General features: G+C 36.7%; 1 protein-coding gene across 17 annotated transcripts in view; it reads right to left on the bottom strand.

The window, feature by feature from the left end:
• Positions 1-23,165, bottom strand: part of EVI5 (ecotropic viral integration site 5) — a 234,951-nt gene that overhangs the window by 128,904 nt on the left and 82,882 nt on the right. For all 17 annotated transcript variants that reach the window (XM_058716565.1, XM_058716550.1, XM_058716551.1 and 14 more), the window contains 4 exons: positions 17,879-18,004; positions 16,117-16,260; positions 14,437-14,526; positions 14,231-14,328 (listed from right to left, as the gene is read on the bottom strand). In XM_058716565.1, coding sequence (XP_058572548.1) covers positions 14,231-14,328; positions 14,437-14,526; positions 16,117-16,260; positions 17,879-18,004 — 458 coding nt within the window. The remainder of the gene's footprint in view (positions 1-14,230; positions 14,329-14,436; positions 14,527-16,116; positions 16,261-17,878; positions 18,005-23,165) is intronic.

Raw genomic sequence — 23,165 nt, 5'->3', positions numbered from 1 at the left:
CTCATATGAGGACTTTACGATACAGAACAGATGAACATATGGGAAGGGAAGCAAAAATCATATAAAAACAGGGAGGGGGACAAAACTTAAGAGACTCTTAAATATAGCAAACAGAGGGTTGCTGGAGGGGTTGTGGGAGGACAAATGGGCTAAATGGGGAAGGAGCATTAAGGAATCTACTCCTGAAATCATATTGCACCATATGCTAACTAACTTGGATGTAAATTTAAAAATTATTAACTAAAAAAAAAAAGAAAAATAACAAGCAAATGCAGTGTACTATTTTTGCAGCTCTGCTCTAAGTGTAAAATTATCTTTACAAGATGTATAGGCCATACAAAAATTACTCCAAGTTACTCTTAGGTCTTACTGTGGACCAAAATTGTTAATAACAAATTTAACCACTAGGCGCTGAGTGGCTCAGGTGGTTGAGAATCCTACTCTTACTTTCAGCCAAGGTCATGATCTCACGGTTTGTGAGTCTGAGCCCTACATTGAGCTCTGCATGGACACTGCAGAGCCTGCTTAGAATTCTCTCTCGGCCTCTACCCTCCTCACATTCTCTCTCTCAAAATAAACAAATAAACTTAAAAAAAAAATTTTTTTAATAAAAAAATAAAAAGTAACAAGTTTAACTACTCCTAATACTAACAAGACCAGGCCCCCAAAAACTTATAACTGCTGTCAAAAATCAAATTCTCCCTCAAAGGATAAAAATCTATTATTTACTATAAAGTCTCAATTAACTGATAACTTTTTTTTTTACTGTGATAAAATACACATAGCAAAATTTATCATCTTAACCATTTTTAATATACAGTTCAGTGATATTTAATATATTTATAATGTGCAACCAACACCACCATCATGTCCATCGTTCTTTTTTTTTCATCTTATGAAACTGAAACTCTATACCCTTGAAACAATAAAATCCCATTCCTCCCTCTCACTAGGTCCTGGCAAAACCATTTTACATTCTGTCTCTATAAATTTGAAAATAGTAAGTATATCATATAAATGGAATCACACAGTATTTGTCCTATTGTGACTAGCTTATTTTACCTAGCATAATGTCCCCAAGTTTCATCTATATTATACCTGTGTTGAGAAACTTTTTATGTGCTTACTGATCATTTGTATTTCTTCTTTGGAGAAATGCCTACTCAAGACTTTTGCCAATTTTGAATCCAGTTGTTTTTTGCTTCTGAGGTTTAGGGGTTCTCTATACATTGTCGATATTAGTCGCTCATCAGACACATGATTTGCAAATATCTTCTCTCATTCTGTAGGTTGCCTTGTTAGTCTAGTGAGAGTGTCTTGGGATGTGCAAAATGTTTTAGTTTTCTCAAAGGTCAATTTGTTTATCTTTTCTTTTGTTGCCCGAGACTTTGCTGTCAAATCCAAGAAGTCATTGTCAAATGTAATTCTAAGCTTTTGTCCAATGTTTTCATCTAAGAGTTTTATAGTTTCAATTCTTACATTTAAATCTTTGATCCATTTTGACTTTTTAAATTTTTTTAAATGTTTATTTATCTTTGAGAAAGAGGGAGAGACAGAACGCAAACAGGGTAGGGGAACAGAGAGGGAGACATGAATCCAAAGCAGGCTCTAGGTTCAGCGCTGTCAGCACACAGCCCAACACAGGGTTCAAACTCACAAACTGCAAAATCACAACCCAAGCAAAAGTCGGATGCTTAACCAACTGAGCTTAACCCAGGCACCACAATCCATTTTGACATATTTTGCATATGTTGTTAAATAAGGGTCCAACTTTATTCTTTTGCATGTGGATATCCAGTTTTCCCAGTATCATTTGCTGAAGAGACAGTCCTTTCCCTAGGGAATGGTTTTAGCACCTTTGTCAAAAATCATTTGATCATATATGTAAGGGGCTATTTCTTGGAGCTCTTTGGTCTATACATCTGTCTTTATTTCAGTACCGTTTTGATTATGATAGCTTGGTAGTAAGCTTGGAAATCAGGAAGCATGAGCCCTCAAGCTTTGTAGTCCTTTTTAAGATGGTTTTAGCTATTTGGGTTCTTTCAGTTTATTTATGAATTTTATGATGGAGTTTTCTATTTCTGCAAAAATATCATTGGGATTTTGAGAGGGACTGCACTGACTCTGTAGGTCACGTTGGGTAATACTGATGTGTTAACAATATTAAGTCTTCTAATCAATGAACATAGAATATGCTTCCATTTATTTATGTTCTCTTTCAGAAACATTCTGCTAGTTTTCATTGTACACGTCTTTCACTTCCTTGGTTAATTCTTAAATATTTTAGTCTTGGGAAAAAAAGAAAAGAGGGAAACAAACCACAAAAGACTCTTAATGATAGAGAACAAACTTGGGGTTGACAGAGGGAGGTGCATGGGAGATGTGCTAGATGGGTGATGGGTACTAAGGAAGGCATTTGTGATCAGCTCTGGGTGTTGTATCTAAGTGATGAATTACTGAATTGTACTCCTGAAACCATAATTGCACTGAATGTTAACTAAAATATAAATTTCTTTAAAAAGGGTGAAAGAAATATTTTATGATTTTTGATGCTATTGCAAATGGAATAATTTTCTTAATTTCCTTCTAAGTTGTTCACTGCTAATGTACAGAAATGCAACTAATTTTGTTTACTACTAGTTAGTTGCATTTGTTTATCAGCTCTGGGTTTTTTTGTTTTGGTAGAAGAGTTTTTCTATATATAAGATCATGTTGTCTGTCAACAGATAATTTTACTTTTTCCTTTCCAATTTGGATGACTATTTCTTTTCCCCTTTATTTCTTCTGCTACTTCCAATACTATGTTTAACAGAAATTGCAGTATCAAGGATCCTTGCCTTGTTCTTGATCTTAGGAGAAAAACTTCTAGTCTTTCACCACTGAGTATGATGTTTGCTGTGGGTTTTTCATATATGGGAATGGCTTTTATTTTGTTGAGGTAGTTGCCTTGTATTCCTATTCTGTTATGTGTTTCTATCATGGTAGGATGTTGAGTTTTATCAAAAACTACACTGATAAATTTTTGTACATTGAACTATCCTTGCATTCCAGGAATAAAACCCATGTGACAGTGGTGTATAGTCCTTTTAGTATGTTGCTGAATTTGGTTTATTCAGTATTTTGTTGAGGACTTTTACATCAATGTTTACAAGGAATATTTACCCATAGTTTTCTTTTCATGTAGTACCTTTATCTGGTTTTGTTATCAGGGTAATGCTGACCTCATAAAATGAGTTAGGAGGTATTCCCTCCTATTTTTTGAAAAAGTTTGAAAATATGTTAGTCCTTCTTTAAATGTGTAGTAGGGGCGCCTGTGTGGCTCAGTCAGTTAAGCGTCCAATTTCAACTCAGGTCATGATCTTGCAGTTCGTGGGTTCAAGCCCCATGTTGGGCTCTGTGCTGACAGCTCATAGCCTGGAGCCTGCTTTGGATTCATGTCTACCTCTCTCTCTGCTCCTCCCCCACTGTGCTCTGTCTCTCCCTCAAAAGTAAAATAACGTTTAAAAAAAAACAAAAAACAAAAAAACCGTGTAGTAGAATTCACCAGTTAAGCCAACAGGGTTTTCTTGTCCAAAGACTTTTGATTACTGATTCAATTACCTTACTATAGATCTCAGATTTTCCATTTCTTTCTGATTTAGTCTTTGTGCATGCGTGTGTGTGTATTAGTCATAATCACTTTTTAAGATATTTTAAAATTTTTTTTAATTTTAACTCCAGTGTAGTTAACATACAGCATCATATTAGTTTTAGGTAGACAATATCTACTCTTAAATTATATAGAAAACAGGATTTGGAATTACAAACAAAAATTACAGTAATACTAGCTTTTAGACTAGTAATTGTTCTTTTTTAAAGTATTAGTCTCTTAAATCATGTAGAAAACAAGTAGTAATAATCCACTGTTACAATAACAGCTTTTATAATTGCCCATGTGTTTACATTAACTGAGATCTTTATTTCTTGATACAACTTTGATTTACTGTCTAGTGTTCTTTACTTTCACACTGCAGGAATGAGCATTTCTTGCAAGGCAGGTCAATTGGTAATGAGCTCCCTCTGGCTTTGTCTGAAAACGTCTTGATTTCTCGTCACTTTTGAGGGATGGTTTTGCCAGATATAGGATTCTTGGTTGACAATTTTTTTATTTTTTTCTTTTACCACTTTGACTACATTGGCCCATTATCTTTTTGGCCTCAAAAGTTTATGATGAGAACTCTGCTTGCAGTCTTATTGACAAACCCTTGTATGTGGTGATTGGCTTCTCTTGTGCTTTCAAAATTTTCCCTTTTGCAAATGTGATTATGATGTGTCTCAGTGTGAGTCTCTTTGACTTCACTTTACTTGGAGTTCTTGAACCTTCTTAGATGTTTATATCCAGGTCTTTCAAAAAATCTGGGAAATTTCCAGCCATTCTATCTTCAAATATTCTCTCTGCCCCTTTCTCTCTCTCTTCTTCTGGGACTCCCACAATGTGTATGTTGGTACCCTTCATGATTTCCCACAGGCCTCCTATGCTCTGTTCACTTTTCTTTGATCTTTTATCTTTTTGTTCCTCAGATACAGTAATTTCCAATATTCTACCTTCAAGTTCACTTACGCTTCTGCCTGCTCAAATCTGCCTCTCAATCACTCTTTTTCATTTTAGTTCTTGGACCTTTCAGATCTAGAGGGGTTTTTTTTGGTTTGTTTGTTTCTTTTTAGGTCTTCTATCTTTTTATTGACATTTCCATTTTGTTCACACATCTTTTTCTTGGTTTTCCCCACATCTAACTTCAGTTTTTTAAGCGTCTTTTAAAATCTCTGTCTACTACATCTGCCATCAAGTCTTTCAGATATAGTTTCTATTTATAGCTGACCCTTGAATAACATGAGGATCAGAAGTGCTGTCACCCTTGTGCAGTTAAAAATCTATGTGTAACTTCTGACTCTGCAAAAACTTTACTAGTGTTGACTGGAACCGTTCCTGACAGCATAATGAACATATATTTTGTGTATATATATATATAATAATCTTACAATGAAGGTAGCTGCAGAAAAGAAAATGTTATTAAGAAAACTGTAAGAGAAAATACATTTTCAGTACTGTATTGCATTTATCAAAAACAATCTGCATGTAAGTCAATGAGCACAGTTCAAACCCGTGTTGTTAAAGGGTCAACTTCTCCTCCCCTCCCCCACCTTTGGCCATACTTTCTCTTTTTTTCATATGCCTTGTGATTTTTGTTAAAAACTAGATATTAGAATCTAGTAATGTGGTAACTCTGGAAATCACATTCTCTCCCTCTCCCCAGAGTTTGCTATTTCTCATTATTGGTTTTGTCCTTTTGACTGTTATAGGCTGTCTTTTTGCTAATGATCAACCTGAGCTGTAAAGTGTCCTAAGACCTTTCTGAGCCTTTGCCTGAGCACACACAATCACTTTCTAATTTCCCCCATATATGCAGTTGTTTTTCGGTGTCCTAGTCTTTCCTGTCTGGCTCCCAAAAGGGGAAAAAAAGAAAAAAAAAGGGAAGAGAAGGATGACAGCCCTTTAAATCTCTTGGCTGCAATTTCAGCTGGAGGAATAGAAGACTTGCAACAATGGAAAGCAGTGTAACAACAATGGGGAGAGGTATAACACCAATGACTGCTCACTTCCTTGTACCTGTGATCAGAAACAGCACAGCAACCAGCAATCAGAACACACAGATCCCTAGTATCTGGAAGACAAGGTCATTTTTGTCCACCCTGGTTCCCCCAAGTTGCATGCAGGTGCTCCAGGAATAGAAACACAGCTGCATGCCATGTGGCTGAAGGGTGGAAGATGATACCAAGGGTGTTAATGTGCTGAAAGTTGAAAGTGACCAAACTGAGCACAATTCACCATCCAACCCTTCCCCTAGAAGTTACAAACCTTCAATAAACCCCAGAGTTCCAAATCAGTTATATCAGATTCTGCCACTGCAACTGTTGTCTAAATGGGAGACGGATTCCTGGTGTTTTCTATACTTCACCTTCCCACAATCCTCTGTCCACAGTGACATTTTAATGTAGGTTGTTATGCCCATTTTGAGGCTTAGGAAGGTTGGAAAACTTGCCTAAGGTCATACTCTTGACTGCTACATTACCATGCCTCTTATTCTGGTATATCTAAAAGAATTTGATATCCAAAAGAATTCATAAAAAAGACTCTCAAGAGGTGCAAAAAGCTTTGATCAATTGCTTCACCGTTGAAGTAAGTTCACAGTTTTCACAAGTGCCTATTTTTAAGTGGGTATTTTGTTATATGTCAAGTGATAAATGTTATCGTTATTCACTCACGCTACTAAAACAAAACATTAGGAGTCATCATTTAACCCCAACACAGTCACCAAGCATGTTCAATTCATTCCTCAACAATGCTCTAAAATACATTGTTCTATCTTCATCTGCATGGAGAGTGTTTTTTAATAAACTTTATTTTTGAGAAGAGTTTTAGATTTACAACATAATTGAGAAGAATATATAGTTCCCATATACCCTGTCCCCAGTTTCTATGTTTAACATCTTACATTAATATAGTACATTTATAACAATTAATGAACTAATATTGATACACTGTTAACTAAAGTCAATACCATATTCAGATTTCTAAGTCTGTCTAATGTCCTTTTCCTATTCTAAGATCCCATTCAGGGTACCACAGTAGATTTAGTTATCGTGTCTTCTTTGGCTCCTCTTAATTATGACAATTTTTCCAATTTTCCATGTTTTTGATGACCTTGATAATTTGAGGAGTACTGGTTGGGCATTTTGTAGAATATTCCTTAATTGGGATTTGCCTCAATTTTGTTCACGATTATATTGAGATTATGGGTTTGGAGCAAGAACACCACAGAAGTCAGTCCCATTTTCATCATATCATATCAAGGGTACAAACTATCACCAGGATATCACTGTTGATTTTGACCTTGATCAGTTGGTCAAGGTGTGCTTATAAGATGTCTACAAAGATACTTTAAAGTAGCTACAGAGCTACTTTATTCCCCTTTTCCTGGCAGCATTTTTAGGCCTTCATAATAGCTTGCCTAAACTACTACAGGAACCTCGTAACTGTTCTCTCTACTGCCAGTTTCATAATTCAATCTTTTCTGTACACTATTACCAGGATGACATTTTTAAAATGTTGATTTGGATCATGCAATGCCCAGAGCTAAACTGCTTCAGTGTCTATCCATTACATTCAGGTTACATTTCAAAGCTTACTAAAAGTAACCAGGGCTCTTGGGAGAAATTACTTGTTCCTGTGCAGGAGCAGGTAAGGCACAAGAGGAGTCTAGAGAGTTTTTTCTGTCTTAAATAAGGATATTCTCAAAGAATCATGGGAATATGTTTCACTGGACAAAGCAGAGACAATTTGAGAGTGATGGATTATAATTCACCAAATAAAAAAAAGAGCCTACAAATTCACACTTATATAAATAAATGAATTAATATATTAGAGAGAAGAAGCTCTTTCTTACAGTATAATGCCAATTAATAAAGCAGGAATGAGGGAGTGAGAAAATCATAAGGGAAGGCTTGGTAAAGAACAGGAAGTTATATAATCTCAAAGCATCTGGATGCAAATACTTAGTAATAAAAGGCAAAGTAATAACTTCATAGTAGTGAAATCTGGCAAACATCACCTTAACCCAATGATTAGAGATAACATCAATTTTGAGACAAACGAGTATCATATGTCCATCGCACAGTTAATTGAGAAGACATATCATTGGTATACCTGCCAAAAATGTACGATCTGAATGTAATCATGAGGAAATGTCAGAAAATTCCAAACTGTGGGATTTTCCACAAAATAACTAGCTTGTACTCTTCAAATATATCAAGGCCAAGAAATACAAAGAGTGGAGGGACTGTTTCAGATTAAAGGAGACTGATGTGACACAACAACTAATGCAATTCATGATTGTGGAGTACTTAGAATGAATCCAGGACCCGGGAGGTAAGAAAGGGGTAGGGAGTGGACAGGAGAGAGGGTTGGGAGGGCTTGGAAGGGGAAACAGTTATAAAGAATATTATTGAGGCAAGTGATAAAACTTGAACATGCATGGGGAATTATGTAATAGTACTGTATCTATGATAATTTCTTTTGATTAACTATTAGGTTCTGCTAAAAAAAAAAAAAAAGAAAAAAAGAAAGAAAGAAATCCTTGTTCTTAGGATGTACACATTCATTCACATATTTAAGAAAAACAGCACAGTATCTCAACTTACTTTCAAATGGATCCCCCTAAAAACAGGTATGGATTTTCTAACGTTTATTTATTTTTGAGACAGAGAGAGACAGAGCATGAACAGGGGAGGGGCAGAGAGAGAGGGAGACACAGAATCCGAAACAGGCTCCAGGTTCTGAGCTGTCAGCACAAAGCCCGATGCGGGGCTCAAACTCATGGACCGTGAGATCATGACCTGAGCCGAAGTCGGATGCTTAACTGACCGAGCCACCCAGGCGCCCCCAGGTATGGATTTTCTTACATACACATGTATTATTTTAACTTTTTAAAAAGTTTAAAAGTATGCCAAAAAAATTTTAACAACCAAAATCAAAGCCTAAGAACGACTGCTTCCAACTTTTTTGTCTTAAAGGAACCTCTGAGCCTTTGTACATATTATCTACCTAAAATGCCCTCCTTCTCTTCACCTGGAGAACCCCTACCTACTCTTTACACAGCAGAAAGAGTGAAATTTTAAAATAATTTCTAATTATCCTCTAATGGCTTCCCCTCAAAACATAAGTCTGGTCTCTGAGGAGGCCAACATGTCCAACAGAACTTTACAACAAATGTTCTAGATACGTGCCATCCAATATGGTAACAACTAGCCAAATGTAAGTAAGTAATGAGCACTTGAAATGTAGCTAATCTAACTGATGAATTAAATCCTTATTATAATTCAAATAGCCACATGTAGGTAGTAATTACCTTATACCCTTCCTTATACAACAGCCCAGGTTTACTTTTTTACTCTAATTTATTGTAAAAATGGCTTGCATACAACACCCAGTGCTCATCCCAACAAGTGCCCTCCTCAATGCCCATCATCCATTCCCCCCCTCTCCACACCCATCATCAACCCTCAGTTTGTTCTCTGTATATAAGAGTCTCTTGTGGTTTGTCTCCCTCCCTCTCTGTTTGTAACTATTTTTTCCCCTTCCCTTCCCCCATCGTCTTCTGTCAAGTTTCTCAAGATCCACATATGAGTGAAAACATGGTATCTGTCCTTCCCTGGACTGACTTATTTCAATTAGCATAATACCCTCCATTCCGTCCACATTGCTGCAAATGGCATGATTTCATTCTTTCTCGTTGCCAAGTAGTATTCCATTGTATATGTAGAGAGGTCCTAAAGGTGCAGTGATGAGAGAATTACAAAGCAGGGAGCTAAGACTCTCCAGGAGCTGAAGCATCAGTCCCCTGGATCAAGCCTCTTTTATTTTTGCAAATTGTTAACAGCAAGCACATACAACATACTATTCGGCATCTTGACAGGTCATGCACTTACAATGTATTCCATACTGCATGGTCATGAGTACATCTGGTGCCAACAAAACATTCTAATCCCAGACCTGGTGTCCATATGGTGTCCTTCTGGAAAGAACGTGCAGTCCCAGCGGCTTTCTGCCTGGGAATGAAACTGTTTTCAGTTCCTTGCTGCTCCGTCCCTTTCCTTAAAGATGGTGCCTCCGGCTTCTTGTTCTCCAACAGTATATATAAATCACATCTTCATAATGCATTCATCAGTTGATGGACATTTAGGCTCTTTCCATAATTTGGCCATTGTTGAAAGTGCTGCTATAAACATTGGGCTACATGTGTCCCTATGCATCAGCACTCCTGTATCCCTTGGGTAAATTCCCAGTGTGCTATTGCTGGGTCGTAGGGTAGTTCTATTTTTAATTTTTTGAGGAACCTCCATACTGTTTTCCAGAGCAGCTACACCAGTTTGCATTCCCACCAACAGTGCAAGAGGGTTCCCCTTTCTCCACATCCTCGCCAGCATCTGTAGTTTCCTGAGTTGTTCATTTTAGCCACTCTGATCAGTGTGAGGTGGTATCTCAGTGTGGCTTTGAGTTGTATTTCCTGATGATGCAAGACCTTGAGCATCTTTTCACATGTCTTTGGGCCATCTGGATGTCTTCTTTGGAAAAGTGTCTATTCAGGTCTTCTGCCCATTTCTTCACTGGATTATTTGTTTTCTGGGTGTTGAGCTTGGTAAGTTCTTTATAGATTTTGGATACTAACCCTTTATCTGATATGTCATTTGCAAATATCTTTTCCCATTCTGTTGGTTGCCTTTTAGTTTTGTTGATTGTTTCCTTTGCAGTGCAGAGGCTTTTTATCTTGATGAGGTCCAAGTAGTTCATTTTTGCTTTTGTTTCCCTTGCCTCCAGAGACGTGTTGAGTAAGAAGTTGCTGCGGCCAAAATCAAAGAGGTTTTTGCCTGCTTTCTCCTCGAGGATTTTGATGGCTTCCTGTCTTACATTATCAGATCTTTCATCCATTTTGAGTTTATTTTTGTGAATGGTGTAAGAAAGTGGTCCAGGTTCATTCTTCTGCATGTTGCTGTCCAGTTTTTCCAGCACCACTTGAAGAGACTGTCTTTATTCCATTGGATATTCTCTCCTGCTTTGTCAAAGATTAGTTGGCCATACATTTGTGGGTCCAAATCTGGGGTCTCTATTCTATTCCATTGGTCTGTGTGTCTGTTTTTGTGCCAATACCATACTGTCTTGATGATTACAGCTTTGTAGTAGAGGCTAAAGACTGGGATTGTGATGCCTCCCACTCTGGTTCTTCAATATTACTTTGGCTATTCAGGGTCTTTTGTGGTTCCATACAAATTTTACGATTGTTTGTTCTAGCTTTGAGAAGAATGCTGGTGCAATTTTGATTGGGATTGCCCTGAATGTATAGATTGCCTTGGGTAGTATTGACACTTCAACAATATTTATTCTTCCAATCCATGAGCATGGAATATTTTTCCATTTCTTTGTGTCTTCTCCAATTTCCTTCATAAATTTTCTATAGTTTTCAGCATACAGATCTTTTATATCTTTGGTTAGGTTTATTCCCAGGTATTTTATGGTTCTTGGTGCAACTGTAAATGGGATCAGTTTCTTTATTTCTCTCTCTGTTGCTTCATTATTGGTGTATAAAAATGCAACCGATTTCTGTACATTGATTTTGTACCCTGCGACTTTGCTGAATTCATGTATCAGTTCTTTTGGTGGAGTCTTTCGGGTTTTCCATGCAGAGTATCATGTTGTCTGCCAAATGTGAAAGTTTGACTTCTTCTTTGCCAATTTTGATGCCGTTTATTTCATTTTGTTGTCTGACTGCTAATGCTAGAACTTCCAACACTATGTTAAACAACAGTGGTGAGAGTGGACATCCCATCCCTACAACAGCCCAGGTTTAAGTACCCTTTGCTCCCTACTATGTTCTGGACTTCATTAGCCAACACACTCCTATTTGCCTGTGCTACAGTTACACTGGCTTTTTGCTGTTCCTTAATTATATCAATTACATCCTGGCCTCAGTCGTTATATTTACTGTTCTTTCAGCGTGGAATACAATCTAATGGTTCCCTCTCTTACTTCTCTCAAGTGTCAGCTCAAATGGTACCTTATCAGTCTATATATCCTATCCATGTTCTACCTAAAATAGCACCCCATCACACTATGCCCTTCATCCTGCTTTATATATTGAATATTGAAGGAGTGAAATGTCATGATTTCTATTATTTACTTACCAATAAAATAGAATTTTATCTACTAGGAAAGTAGATGAAATAAATGACAAAATATTAATGTTCAATCACTATATTGTACACTTGAAACTAAAGTAACATCATGTGTTAACTATATTGGAATTAAAATTTTTTAAGAGGTCAATATTAACTCTTCAAGCTAGATGATAATTTCTTTACTATTATTTCTTTATTATTCCAGTGTCTCTTTCTGTATTTTTGAAAATTATCCCGGGGCGCCTGGGTGGCGCAGTCGGTTAAGCGTCCGACTTCAGCCAGGTCACGATCTCGCGGTCCGTGAGTTCGAGCCCCGCATCAGGCTCTGGGCTGATGGCTCGGAGCCTGGAGCCTGTTTCCGATTCTGTGTCTCCCTCTCTTTCTGCCCCTCCCCCGTTCATGCTCTGTCTCTCTCTGTCCCAAAAAAAAAAAAAAAAAAAGAAAAAAAAAAGAAAATTATCCCAATTGAAAAAAAAGGCAAATGAAATATGATCTAGAGCTAATGAGCAAACTATTCTTTCCTTCACAATTAAGCTTCATAAAAGGAGAGTGAAATGCTATGTTGAGGTAGGTTGTATTTTGTTGCTTTTAAGTCAGAACTCAAAAATACCTTTGTACATTGAAGAATTAAACAGAAAGAGGGGATGAAGATAAAATGAGAAACAACTAGTGGAGCAAGGACCTGGAAGAGATGGAAATGACATCATGAATTAGCACTGTAAAGGAAAAGAAATACTATATTCTAAAAAGGAAGAAAAGAAACATGGCTAACTCTGCAAGCTGCAAGTTACAGGAGAAAAAAACTTCAGGGAGTTTGAAAATGATGGCTGATGAATTAACAAGTAAAATAATCTGAAGAGCAGATGTGGCAAAATGGGGAAAGAATCTGGGGAAAATGGTAAAATCTGAAATAACTGCCAGGGTAATGGGAGAATTCATCAAGGACAACACAAAAACATACTTAGAGTGGCAATGCAGATAGAACTTAATGCCAGCAATCTGTTTATGCAATTTTCTCCAACACTTGGCTACATGAATACATGTACAAAACATCAGAGGAGCTATACTTATTCAGACCAGAGGAAGGCTATTAAACATCAGAATAGAGATCTTAAAGTGGAACAGAGACATCATATGAGGAAGGGAGTGAATGAAGTAGAGGGTCAGAGATTAATAAGTAAATAGAATAACTAAAATTTCAGAAATGGGATTATATTGGTCACAAATAAAATCTACAAGAAGAATCAGTTATCCTGTAATATATAATTAAAGTAAAATAAATTTTCTTTTTGGCTAGTGTGATTTAAATGTGGTTCTACCTGGGCACCTGGGTGCCTCAGTCAGTTCAGTGTCTGACTCTTGGTTTCAGCTGAGATCATAATCTCACAGTTCATGATTTCCAGCCCTGTCTCAGGCCCTGCACCGATAGACTCACTCACTCTCTCTCTCTCTCTCAAAATAAATAAATAAACTTAAATAAATAAATAAAGGTAAATTATAATGAATGAATGAATGAATGAATGAATGAATGTGGTTTTACCAAGATCTAGAAGTTAACATGGCTCCTAAAGGTTTTTTTCAATTACAGAGCAGAATAGCTTTTTGATCAATAATGTCTCAAGATGATGGTGTAATATGATTTAGAAATTTCACAAGTAATGTATTAATAATAGTGAAAGTTCATAAATTGTAGCTCGTTTTTGTGAGTTAGAGCTAATTTTAATAACATAATTCTCACTCATATTCTAATATACTTCCTGGGGTAGAAACACCCATGGGAGTTATATCATACACATGAAACTAATTTCATGCTACAGCAGGGAAGGTATTGAGAATTGCTAGCATAGAGTATTGCTAGCATTTTAAGGCATCCTGTACAATAGAAACTAGTGTCAGGAATGGTAATTATGGTCTCCAGCTTAGATTTATTTAAACACTAGAAACTAGAGGATTAAGAGTTGTCATTCTTAGTACTTTTACCATATTTCAAAAATTAACCTTTGTGAGCCAAGACTGCTTACACCTTGAATTTCTATTAAATATGTATCAAGAAAAGTTTCATTCAAAAATAATACACAATACAACTTCAATTCTCAATGTATACTTCATACCTATCTTATTGGCTTGGCTAATCCTGAACTTAAGTGACACTTTGGGGTCGAGAGGAAAAGAGTGTCAGTGAAGCGGATCACACCATAAAAGTGGTTTTCAAAGTAACAGTACACTCACACGTATAAACTTACCAGGTTCCTAATTCCAGTCAATGTGGAATGGGAAAGGGGAGAAGTATGAAATTCCAACATTAGATTTATGTTATCCAATACCACCAAACAAAATACTACATTTCTATAAACTGAAGAGGAAAATGGCACTGATCACTGGACTCTTTGATGTTTCTATGTAATTTCCTATATGCTCCAACAAACCTCCATAACTAAAAACCAAAATATAAAATACTTACTTTTTCATTTTTTTTGAGTTATATTTGACTTGGTAAGCTGCCTGGATTAATTTGTCTGGGCCACCATCAAACTGATGTGGAATGACCTTCTGAAAGTGCTAAAAAGACACATTAAAAGAAAAACATAAGAACTACTTAGTGCTGTTTTTTGTTAACTAATTAACAGTAAAATCTAAAGACACTCAAGAAATCACGAACTGACTTACCTGTAACATCCCTTCCATGTCAAGTTGCATCAGTTCTGCCTGATTCATTTGAAGAAGTGCCAATCCTACTCGAAATACTATTTCTAAACCCTGTGGAAACACATTTCATAAAGTCAAACTTCTCTTACTATTCCATTGACAAAAACTAATCATTCAAAAAAATATTAAGGTAAACATTTAGGGATCTACACTAGAAACTGACAAACATCTCTGCAAAAAGTCAGATAGCAAATATTTTAGACTTTGTGGGCCATGTGGTCACTGTCACAAATACTCAACTCTGCCACCACAGCCCAAAAGCAGACAAAGACAACACAACAAAAGGGCATGGCTATGTTCCAAGAAAACTTTTTACAAAAATAAGTGAAGGAACGAATTTGACACTTGAACCAGGATGATTAGTACATAAATCAGTTTGCTGACTCCAAACTAAATTAATTTAATTAGGTAATATAACCTGATCATCCCAAGATGTAGTTAATAACAACTAACATTGGGTTTAAGATGTTGTATTTATTTATTTTTAACTTAATTTAATTCACTAAGGTGGGACTTGAATTCACCACCCTGAGATCAAGAGTCACATGCTCTACCAGCTGAGCCAGCCAGTCACCCCTGATTAAGATGTTATTAATTATTATTAATAACACTTTAAAGTGCTTGCTACCATTTGTCACTTAACCTTACTTCCTACCTTCTCACCCAAAATACAGAATAAAAGATAAAGGATGACTCTACATGACCATGACAATTAAAAGAACTACCTGCAAAATATTCATAGAATAGAAGAAACTTAATTATGCTCATTACTTCTTGCTCTTTGGGTAACAGATGCACTGCAATAATATTAACTGTAAGGCAAATTTCACCTTTCACTAATTCTCACTGAATCAGTAAGAATGGATTCACCTCCTGAATCAATCAGGAAGCAATACAGAGGTCTGATTAAGAGTGTGGGCCCCAGGGTGCCTGGGTGGCTCAATCAGTTGAGCATCTGACTCTTGATTTTGGCTCAGGTCATAATCCCAGGATCATGAGATCGAGACCTGTGTTGGGCTCCACGCTGAGCATGACACCTACTTAAGGTTCTTTCTCTGTCAGGGGCGCCTGGGTGGCTCAGTTGGTTAAGTATCCGACTCTTGATTTCAGCTTGGGTCATGCAGTTTGTAGGTTCGAGCCCTGAGTCAGGCTCTGTTAGTGAGAAGCCTGCTTGGGATTCTCCCTCTCCTCTCTCTCTGTGCTTCCCCTGCTCGCTCTTTCTCACTCTCTCAAAATAAATAAACTTAAAAAAAAAAGATTCTCTCTCCCCTTCTGCTCCTCTCCCTAAGTTCATACTCACAATTGCTCTTAAAAAAAAAAAAAGAAACAAACAAACAAAATCCCAAAAGACTGTGGGTTCCAGATTTTGACTGCCTGCATTTAAATGCAGGCACTACACCACTTAGGTGCTGTATCCACAGACAAGATACTTAACTTTCCTCTAAGTCTCAGCTTCCTCATCTATCATTTATTAAATGGGGAAACTAACAAGTACTTGGTAGGTATTTTACAGGTTTAAAGGAGAGCATCCTTATAAGTAGTTAACCATGGAACACATGAGTGTCCTATATTGTTCTCCTCACTACCCTGCTCTAATGATTAAATCCATGATTCCTTCACTCAGTCTGCCCACTAGCTTACCTCAGACATAAAGATATCAAATATCCTTGTTGCAATTGGTAATGGAAAAGTCGTAAGAAAGATAGTCAGAAACCAGGATGATGCATACATTGAGGTATGAAAACTCTGAGACTGAAAATGTACAAAGAGCTCTGGAAGATGCTCCTAAAGAAAAGAAAGGAATTAATTAAGACACAGTAAAATTCAGCATTTTAAACCAGAGTATTGTGTGTATACTAATAGCCTATTTCAAAGATTAGATCAGGCATCACTTAGAAAAGTTAAGATGTAGAAATTGATACATTCAGGAGAGTGGTTACTATCTGGGAAAGGAAGAAGGGGAAAAGGATGTGCAGGCAGAATTTAGGCTGTATCTAGAACATTTACTAATAAAAATAACAATTAAAACAAATAAATAAAACTTTAATATTTATTTAATCATGTTGGTAGGAACACAGCTGTCTGATATTTTCTGTACTTTTCTAAAACAGTAGTAATTCCAAAAAAATTTTTAAAGAAAAGAAATGCTACCTTGAAATACTTTCTGGTGCTATCTACCATTGATCACCCATCCTTACCTTCCTACCTTTTCACCCAAAATACAGATGCTTCCTCAATTCTAGTAATTCAAAACATAAATGACACATTAACTGAAAATAAACCAAGAGAAATTAAGGTTGGTTAAAAACATTATTTCAGAAAGAAAAATTTATTTAAGATTCATCTCAATTCCCATTTTATCTTTTTCTTTAAAATGTGCCAACACTTTGGGGCGCCTGGGTGGCGCAGTCGGTTAAGCGTCCGACTTCAGCCAGGTCACGATCTCACGGCCCGTGAGTTCGAGCCCCGCGTCAGGCCCTGGGCCGATGGCTCGGAGCCTGGAGCCTGTTTCCGATTCTGTGTCTCCCTCTCTCTCTGCCCCTCCCCCGTTCATGCTCTGTCTCTCTCTGTCCCAAAAAATAAATAAAAAGCGTTGAAAAAAAAAAAATTAAAAAAAAAAAATAATAATAATAAAATGTGCCAACACTTTGCATATCTCCTGCAGGTAAGGCAGCCAGGGAAAAGCAGACTCATAAAAGGGCTTTCATGTCTGCTGAATCCTGAACCTATATTCTTAAGTTCTGCTTATCTAACTGAAATTTAAGTCAATGAGAATACTTACACCATAATATTACAGGACAATATTACAGTAAACTAAAAAAACATATATAAATTAACTCTAGAAGGGTAAAATATTTCAAAAATATTTTTCACTTGATTTTGATTCCTCTCCTCCCCTTCTCTACACCCTCACACAGTCACTACACTCTGAGTCTTAAACTAGCAACATAAAAGCATTATTTTAAGAAAATATTACAGGCTAGCAAAAAAAAGCGAGATAAAAAGGGAAAGGCAGGAGAGAGGACTGAAAGAACAGACAAGCCTCAAAAGAAGTGAACTGATGTCAGTGTCATGTCATGAGCTCTTGTGAGAGCAAAGTCTCTTTAACAATAATAGGATACAATAGGGCATAAAAAGGAAACTCATGCATTTAGGCAATGTGGTTGTGATATATTTGGCATAAATGCTTCAAGTCTGAATATGAAAACTGCAGTCAAGTTCCAGACTGTGCTCTACCAGCAGATAGCATCTAACTGATGTGTTAACCAACCAACAATCATGGGATTAAAACACTGACTTTTCAATTGCTAAAATGCTTTTAACATTGAATTTACTTGTCATTCAAACCAAGAAGACAAAAATACAAAGGCAATATGCCTTTTCGTTAACACTACAATTTTACCTGTATCATGCATTCAAACTGGTACATACATAGGCCCAATTCTGCCATACTTGGCTTAAAAAGTTCACGAAGTCTATAATCTTGCATTAATTTAACAAATACACAGAAAGCTTCTTCTTCTGGCATCTACAATGTAAGGGGGAAAAGCAACACAGGTTAATGTTCTGTAATACACAAAAAAGCTAAATGCTTATTTAAACTAAGAACCCATCCAAGTATAAAGATGTTTTTGAATGTCCATGTGTTACAATGTTAAGAACACTGGACTAGGTATCAAAAGATTCTAATCTCCCATTCTCATAATGAGAGGTTAAACAAATTTAACAACCTTTGAGACTAACTGCCTCACTTGCCTAATTAATGAATTCTATCAACCAATATTCCTTTAGAGTCAGATAGTTCTGTTCTCCTGGATATATACCAGTGAAAAAAATAAACACTCTACCCTCATGGAACCTGAACCTTTTAGTTGAAGAAGAAAGACAATATGTGCAATAAATCAATTAATATATATGCCAGATGGTGATGAGTGCTATGGAAATAAAATACAGTAGGGTCACAGGAAATGCTGGGGAGATACACTGCTATTTATGTAGGCATATCAGGCAAAGTCCCTTGAAAAGGGAGCATTTGAGCAGAATACTGAAAAAACTAAGGGAGCAATTGAGGAAAAGAACAATCCTAGGAGTATAAGGCCTCAGAGTAGAATCACAAGTGGCATGCTCAAGGAACAGCAAATAGACCACTAAATTAGGAGTAATTCTGCAAGTGGTGGTTAGCTTATGGAAGAGAAATACACGGAACCAAATTACAGAAGGTTTTAGAGACCACTGTAAGGATTTGGACTTTTACCTTACATGAGATGGGAAGACTTTCAATGGTCCTAAGCAGAAATTATATGATACAGTAAGTGTTTAAAAAAAAAAAAAAAAAAACTTGTAAAATATATTTTCAAAGAATCTGTAAGTAATGTTTAAAGGTAACAGTTTCATATTTTATTCTTACTAACAGCTATCTCACATTTTATGTGAAACGCACAAGAAAAATATTTTATCCGAAACTCACAAGAAAAGCTGTATCAAATAAGATACGAATATAAGAACTCTTTAAAGAGCTACACAGATATTCAGAATATTTTCTAATTTTCTACTGCTCATTTATTCACATTATACTAATGTGTTTTAAAAGAAACCTTGGGGAGCCTGGGTGGCTCAGTCAGTTAAGCATCCAACCTCGGCTCAGGTCATGATCTCATGGTTTTTGAGTTCAAGCTCCGCATTGGGCTCTCTACTGACAGCTCTGAGCCTGGAGCCTGCTTCAGATTCTCTGTCTCCCCCCTCTCTCTTCCCCTCCCCCTTGCTCACTCGCTCTCTCTCTCTCAAAAATAAACATTAAAAAATTTTTTTTAATAAAAATAAATAGTAAATAAAATAAAATCAACCTCAAAGGATCTCTAGGCATTCTTACTAACAACTGTTTCTAATAACTTTTTTTCCTGGCCTTAACACAGCCTTGGACAGAAGTCAAATGTTACTCTTAGTAAAACCTATACTTCCTTCCTTCCTCCCAACACATACAGCAACAATTCTGCCTTGAAGACCATCCTTATCAATTCCACAAGCCCTATAGCCCCACTGATTTATGTTAATCACCATAAGAAGCCACACAACCTGGAATTCTCATCCCATGTGGTTCTACTGTTCCCCAAATTTAACCCATGTCCAGCCTTCCCTAAACCTTTTCCACAGCACTTTCTGGAACTCATAACCTGCCATCAACAAAATATGCTACCTAGATTCTCAATCTCTTTACTAAATGGTCTTGCACCTTCTTCCTCCAACTGAAACTTGGCTTCCCTAAGGGGGCTGTTTTCTCTACTATAGTACTGAAAGCAACCAGGGAGTAAAGGTCTATTTCTCTTCCTGGAACTCACTGACTCATTGCCATTGCATTACCTCCCCCTTCTCTCTGAAACAGATACTGTGGATATTACCTATTACTCTTCTTTTTTGTAATATCTACAAAGCTCTAGGTCACTCACCTGAACTTTACTCATTTTCATGAGGATTAATTCTCTGGCTTAGCCTTCCTTTCTTCCAATGATCTTAACTCAGGTTCTAGAGCCACACCGCTTATGGTTCAAATTCCACTTAGCTACATGACCTTAAGCAAATTATTTAATTTCTCTGTTGCTCAGTTTCAACATTGGTCAAATGAGTAAAATAACAGCACTTATTTCACAGGGTTGCAATGAAGATTAATAGAGTTATATGACCTTGCAAGCCTATCACTCATTTATATCACACTACCTTTTTTCTGTTCCCAACTCTCATGTGTTCTTTGCTGCCTATACCCTGTTATATTTATTCAGTCACTTAAATCCACAATAACTTTTGCCTGTCTCTCTCAGTAATAATTCCAACTGCAAAACTCTACCCTTGGATAAATCAAACTCTAGAAGTACATCTAGGCAACGGAGAGTGGTTGGGTAAAAACAAAAGACTTTACCATGCTGGCTGATCTCACTCTGAATTCAGAACCACTAATGTCAGTGGATCTTTAATGTTTCTGGTATGCTTTATTTCACTAATTTAATCACTCTCAATCTATGAGGCCACCATTTCAAGCTTTCTTCTCTATCCTCAAGCTTTCACGGCCTCCTTCCCACTCAACTAATCTAATGACCTTATTTCGTACTTAAATTTTTTAAAAATTAGAAGCAATATAAAGAGAATTTTCCCATTCGCACACTATCATAAATATCATCCTACCTGCATCTGCATCCATTTTATAGCCTCTTGTCTCTCTTTTCCATTGGCCTGAACCTTTACCACAATTCTGGTCTCATATTTCCAACTGCCCACTTACATTTCCACTTGGACGTCTGATAGACATCTTAAACCACTCCTAATTTCCTACTCTGCCATTCCTTGCCCAAACTTCCACTCAAAATCCATATGTGTCATCACTGTCTCCTTTCCTTTTACTCCACATCCAATCTATCAGTAACTCCTGCTGGCTCTATATTAAGATTATTTCAAGAACCAACCACTTTCGACCAAAGACACCTAATCCAAACCACAATCAAAAGAGTAGTCCATTGTCTTTCATGAAAAACTCTAAAAGCCTCCTCATGGGTCACTCTGCTGCCTCCTCGGGCTTCCTTCCCAACAATCTATTCCCTATACAGCATGGAACTGCCCGAGTGTTCTTTTCAAGGCTTGAATTAGACCATTTCACTCCACTGCTCAAAATACTCTAGTGGTTTTCCATATCCTCAGTAAAAGTCAAAATCCTTACAAGGTCCTACATGACATGACCCCTTACTACTTTTCTCATCTCTTCTCCCACCACTACCTTCCCCTTTCCATTCCACCCCTACCACCCCTCATTCTACTGACAGTGGCAATGAATAAATTTTTTGTCTTATAAGGATTTCTGCTCAGGGCACCTGGCTGGCTCAGGAAGTTAAGCATCCAACTTCAGCTCAGGTCATGATCTCACGATTTGTGGGTTGAAGCCCTGCATCAGGCTCTGCACTGACAGCTCAGAGCCTGGAGCCTGCTTCAGATTATGTGTCTCCCTCTCTCTTTGCCCCTCCCCCACTCATGCTCTGTCTCTGTCTCTCTCTCAAAAATAAAATAAATATAAAAAGAATTTCTTCTCTTCTGAAATATTACAGGTTTCATTCCCTCTCTCCTCCACAAAAGCACTAATGTGGGAAATGCCAATTTTTTAAGTAAGTTGAAGTAATCAAATAAAAGACCAAAGGGGAAAAAATAAAATCACTGGGTCCTCCTCAAAAAAACTGAAAACAATGCTTTCAAAATGAAAAAGTGTAACACTGAGTAAAATATAAATATGAAGAACAATCACCTAGTTGTTTTACAGCCACTCCTTTCTATTAGAAATCTGTGCACACAAATCTTGGAGCAATTGCACTGCTACATACCTTTTCTGTGACATGGACTCAATAAGAATCCATGCCTTTTGCAAAGGTCTAATGGGGACACTATCTACCTAATTTTGTTGGAGTATTAAGACATACACAAAACGTATCCAGCACTTTTAGCTATTTTAAAACAACATGTACTAATTAAGCTAACTTTACAAAATTTTCCTCAAACACTGAGTTATGTTGCCAAGCTAACATGTGGGAGGCAATATAGCATAGGGTATAAGAGAATTAAGTTTTAGAAACAAAGAGAGGGGCCTTTGAATCTGGCTGTACCACTCTTTCTAGCTTATGGCCCTGGGCTAGAAAATTATTGTTATGGTAATGTATTAGCTGCCATTGACAATAAAAGATAAATAAATTAATCAATAAATTAAAGTATCACTACCAGCACTGCCTACAGTGTCTTGGAGGAAAATGTGGTGGCCCCTTGGGATTCCTATAGCCCTAGGTCTACTGTTAAGAGATTCGTAACTCAAGAAAAAACTGCCCTTTAAATACTCAACAGAAATGACTACTGAAAGGTTATTCTGGAACTAATATGAATGCAAAAGGAATAGAATTATGAAAAAAAAATCACTCGATTTATAATTAGAATGCTTGAGTTCAATAGTAAAAAGCCTACCAATATTAATCAACTACAAATTAAGAAAAAATCACTATTGTGCAAAACCTCAACATTAACAAAACTAGTTTTGTTTTCATTATTTACAATCTAATATCACCTAGAAATGGACAGTTATGCAACAATTGGCATGATATATTATAAAACAAAGTAAATATCACTCTTATTATAAATCAGTTTCTGTGACATGAGGTTTTTGCTACTCAGAAAAGTAGTGTGTATATATTCCTGAGAGTTACAAAGCTTTAAAATTCAGGCAGAACTGCTGGGAAACTGAAGCAAAGCATGGAGCAACATGGTTTCAAATTCCTACTCTGCTTTTATCTACCAAGAAAAATCATCTTGGGCCAGTCATTGAATTTTTATTGCATGTCTACTATATGCCAAACACCACGGTAGGTTTTTACATATATTATCTCATATAACCCTCACAATGAATCTGAAAGTACACAGTGTTACCTAATTAAGGCTCAGAGACAGATTAAATGATCTAGCCCAAGTTCACAGAACTCAATGTAGCACTGAGATGGAAAAACCAGCTTACATATATGACTCAAATCAAGCTATCTCCACGGTTTCTCTTCAGACTACATTTTAGTGTGAGAATAAGAGTACAATGGACTTGAAAAAAAATTCAACGGAAGTGAAAACACTATTTGTCATTTCCCTTCTAAGATATAAACTGGTGATCCTGCCCCTGACTTCTG

The sequence above is a fragment of the Neofelis nebulosa genome, chromosome 2 (assembly GCF_028018385.1).
Source record: "Neofelis nebulosa isolate mNeoNeb1 chromosome 2, mNeoNeb1.pri, whole genome shotgun sequence".
NCBI lineage: Eukaryota > Metazoa > Chordata > Mammalia > Carnivora > Felidae > Neofelis > Neofelis nebulosa.
Note: the sequence above shows the minus strand (reverse complement) of the source record. Positions and strands in the feature narration are given on the sequence as shown.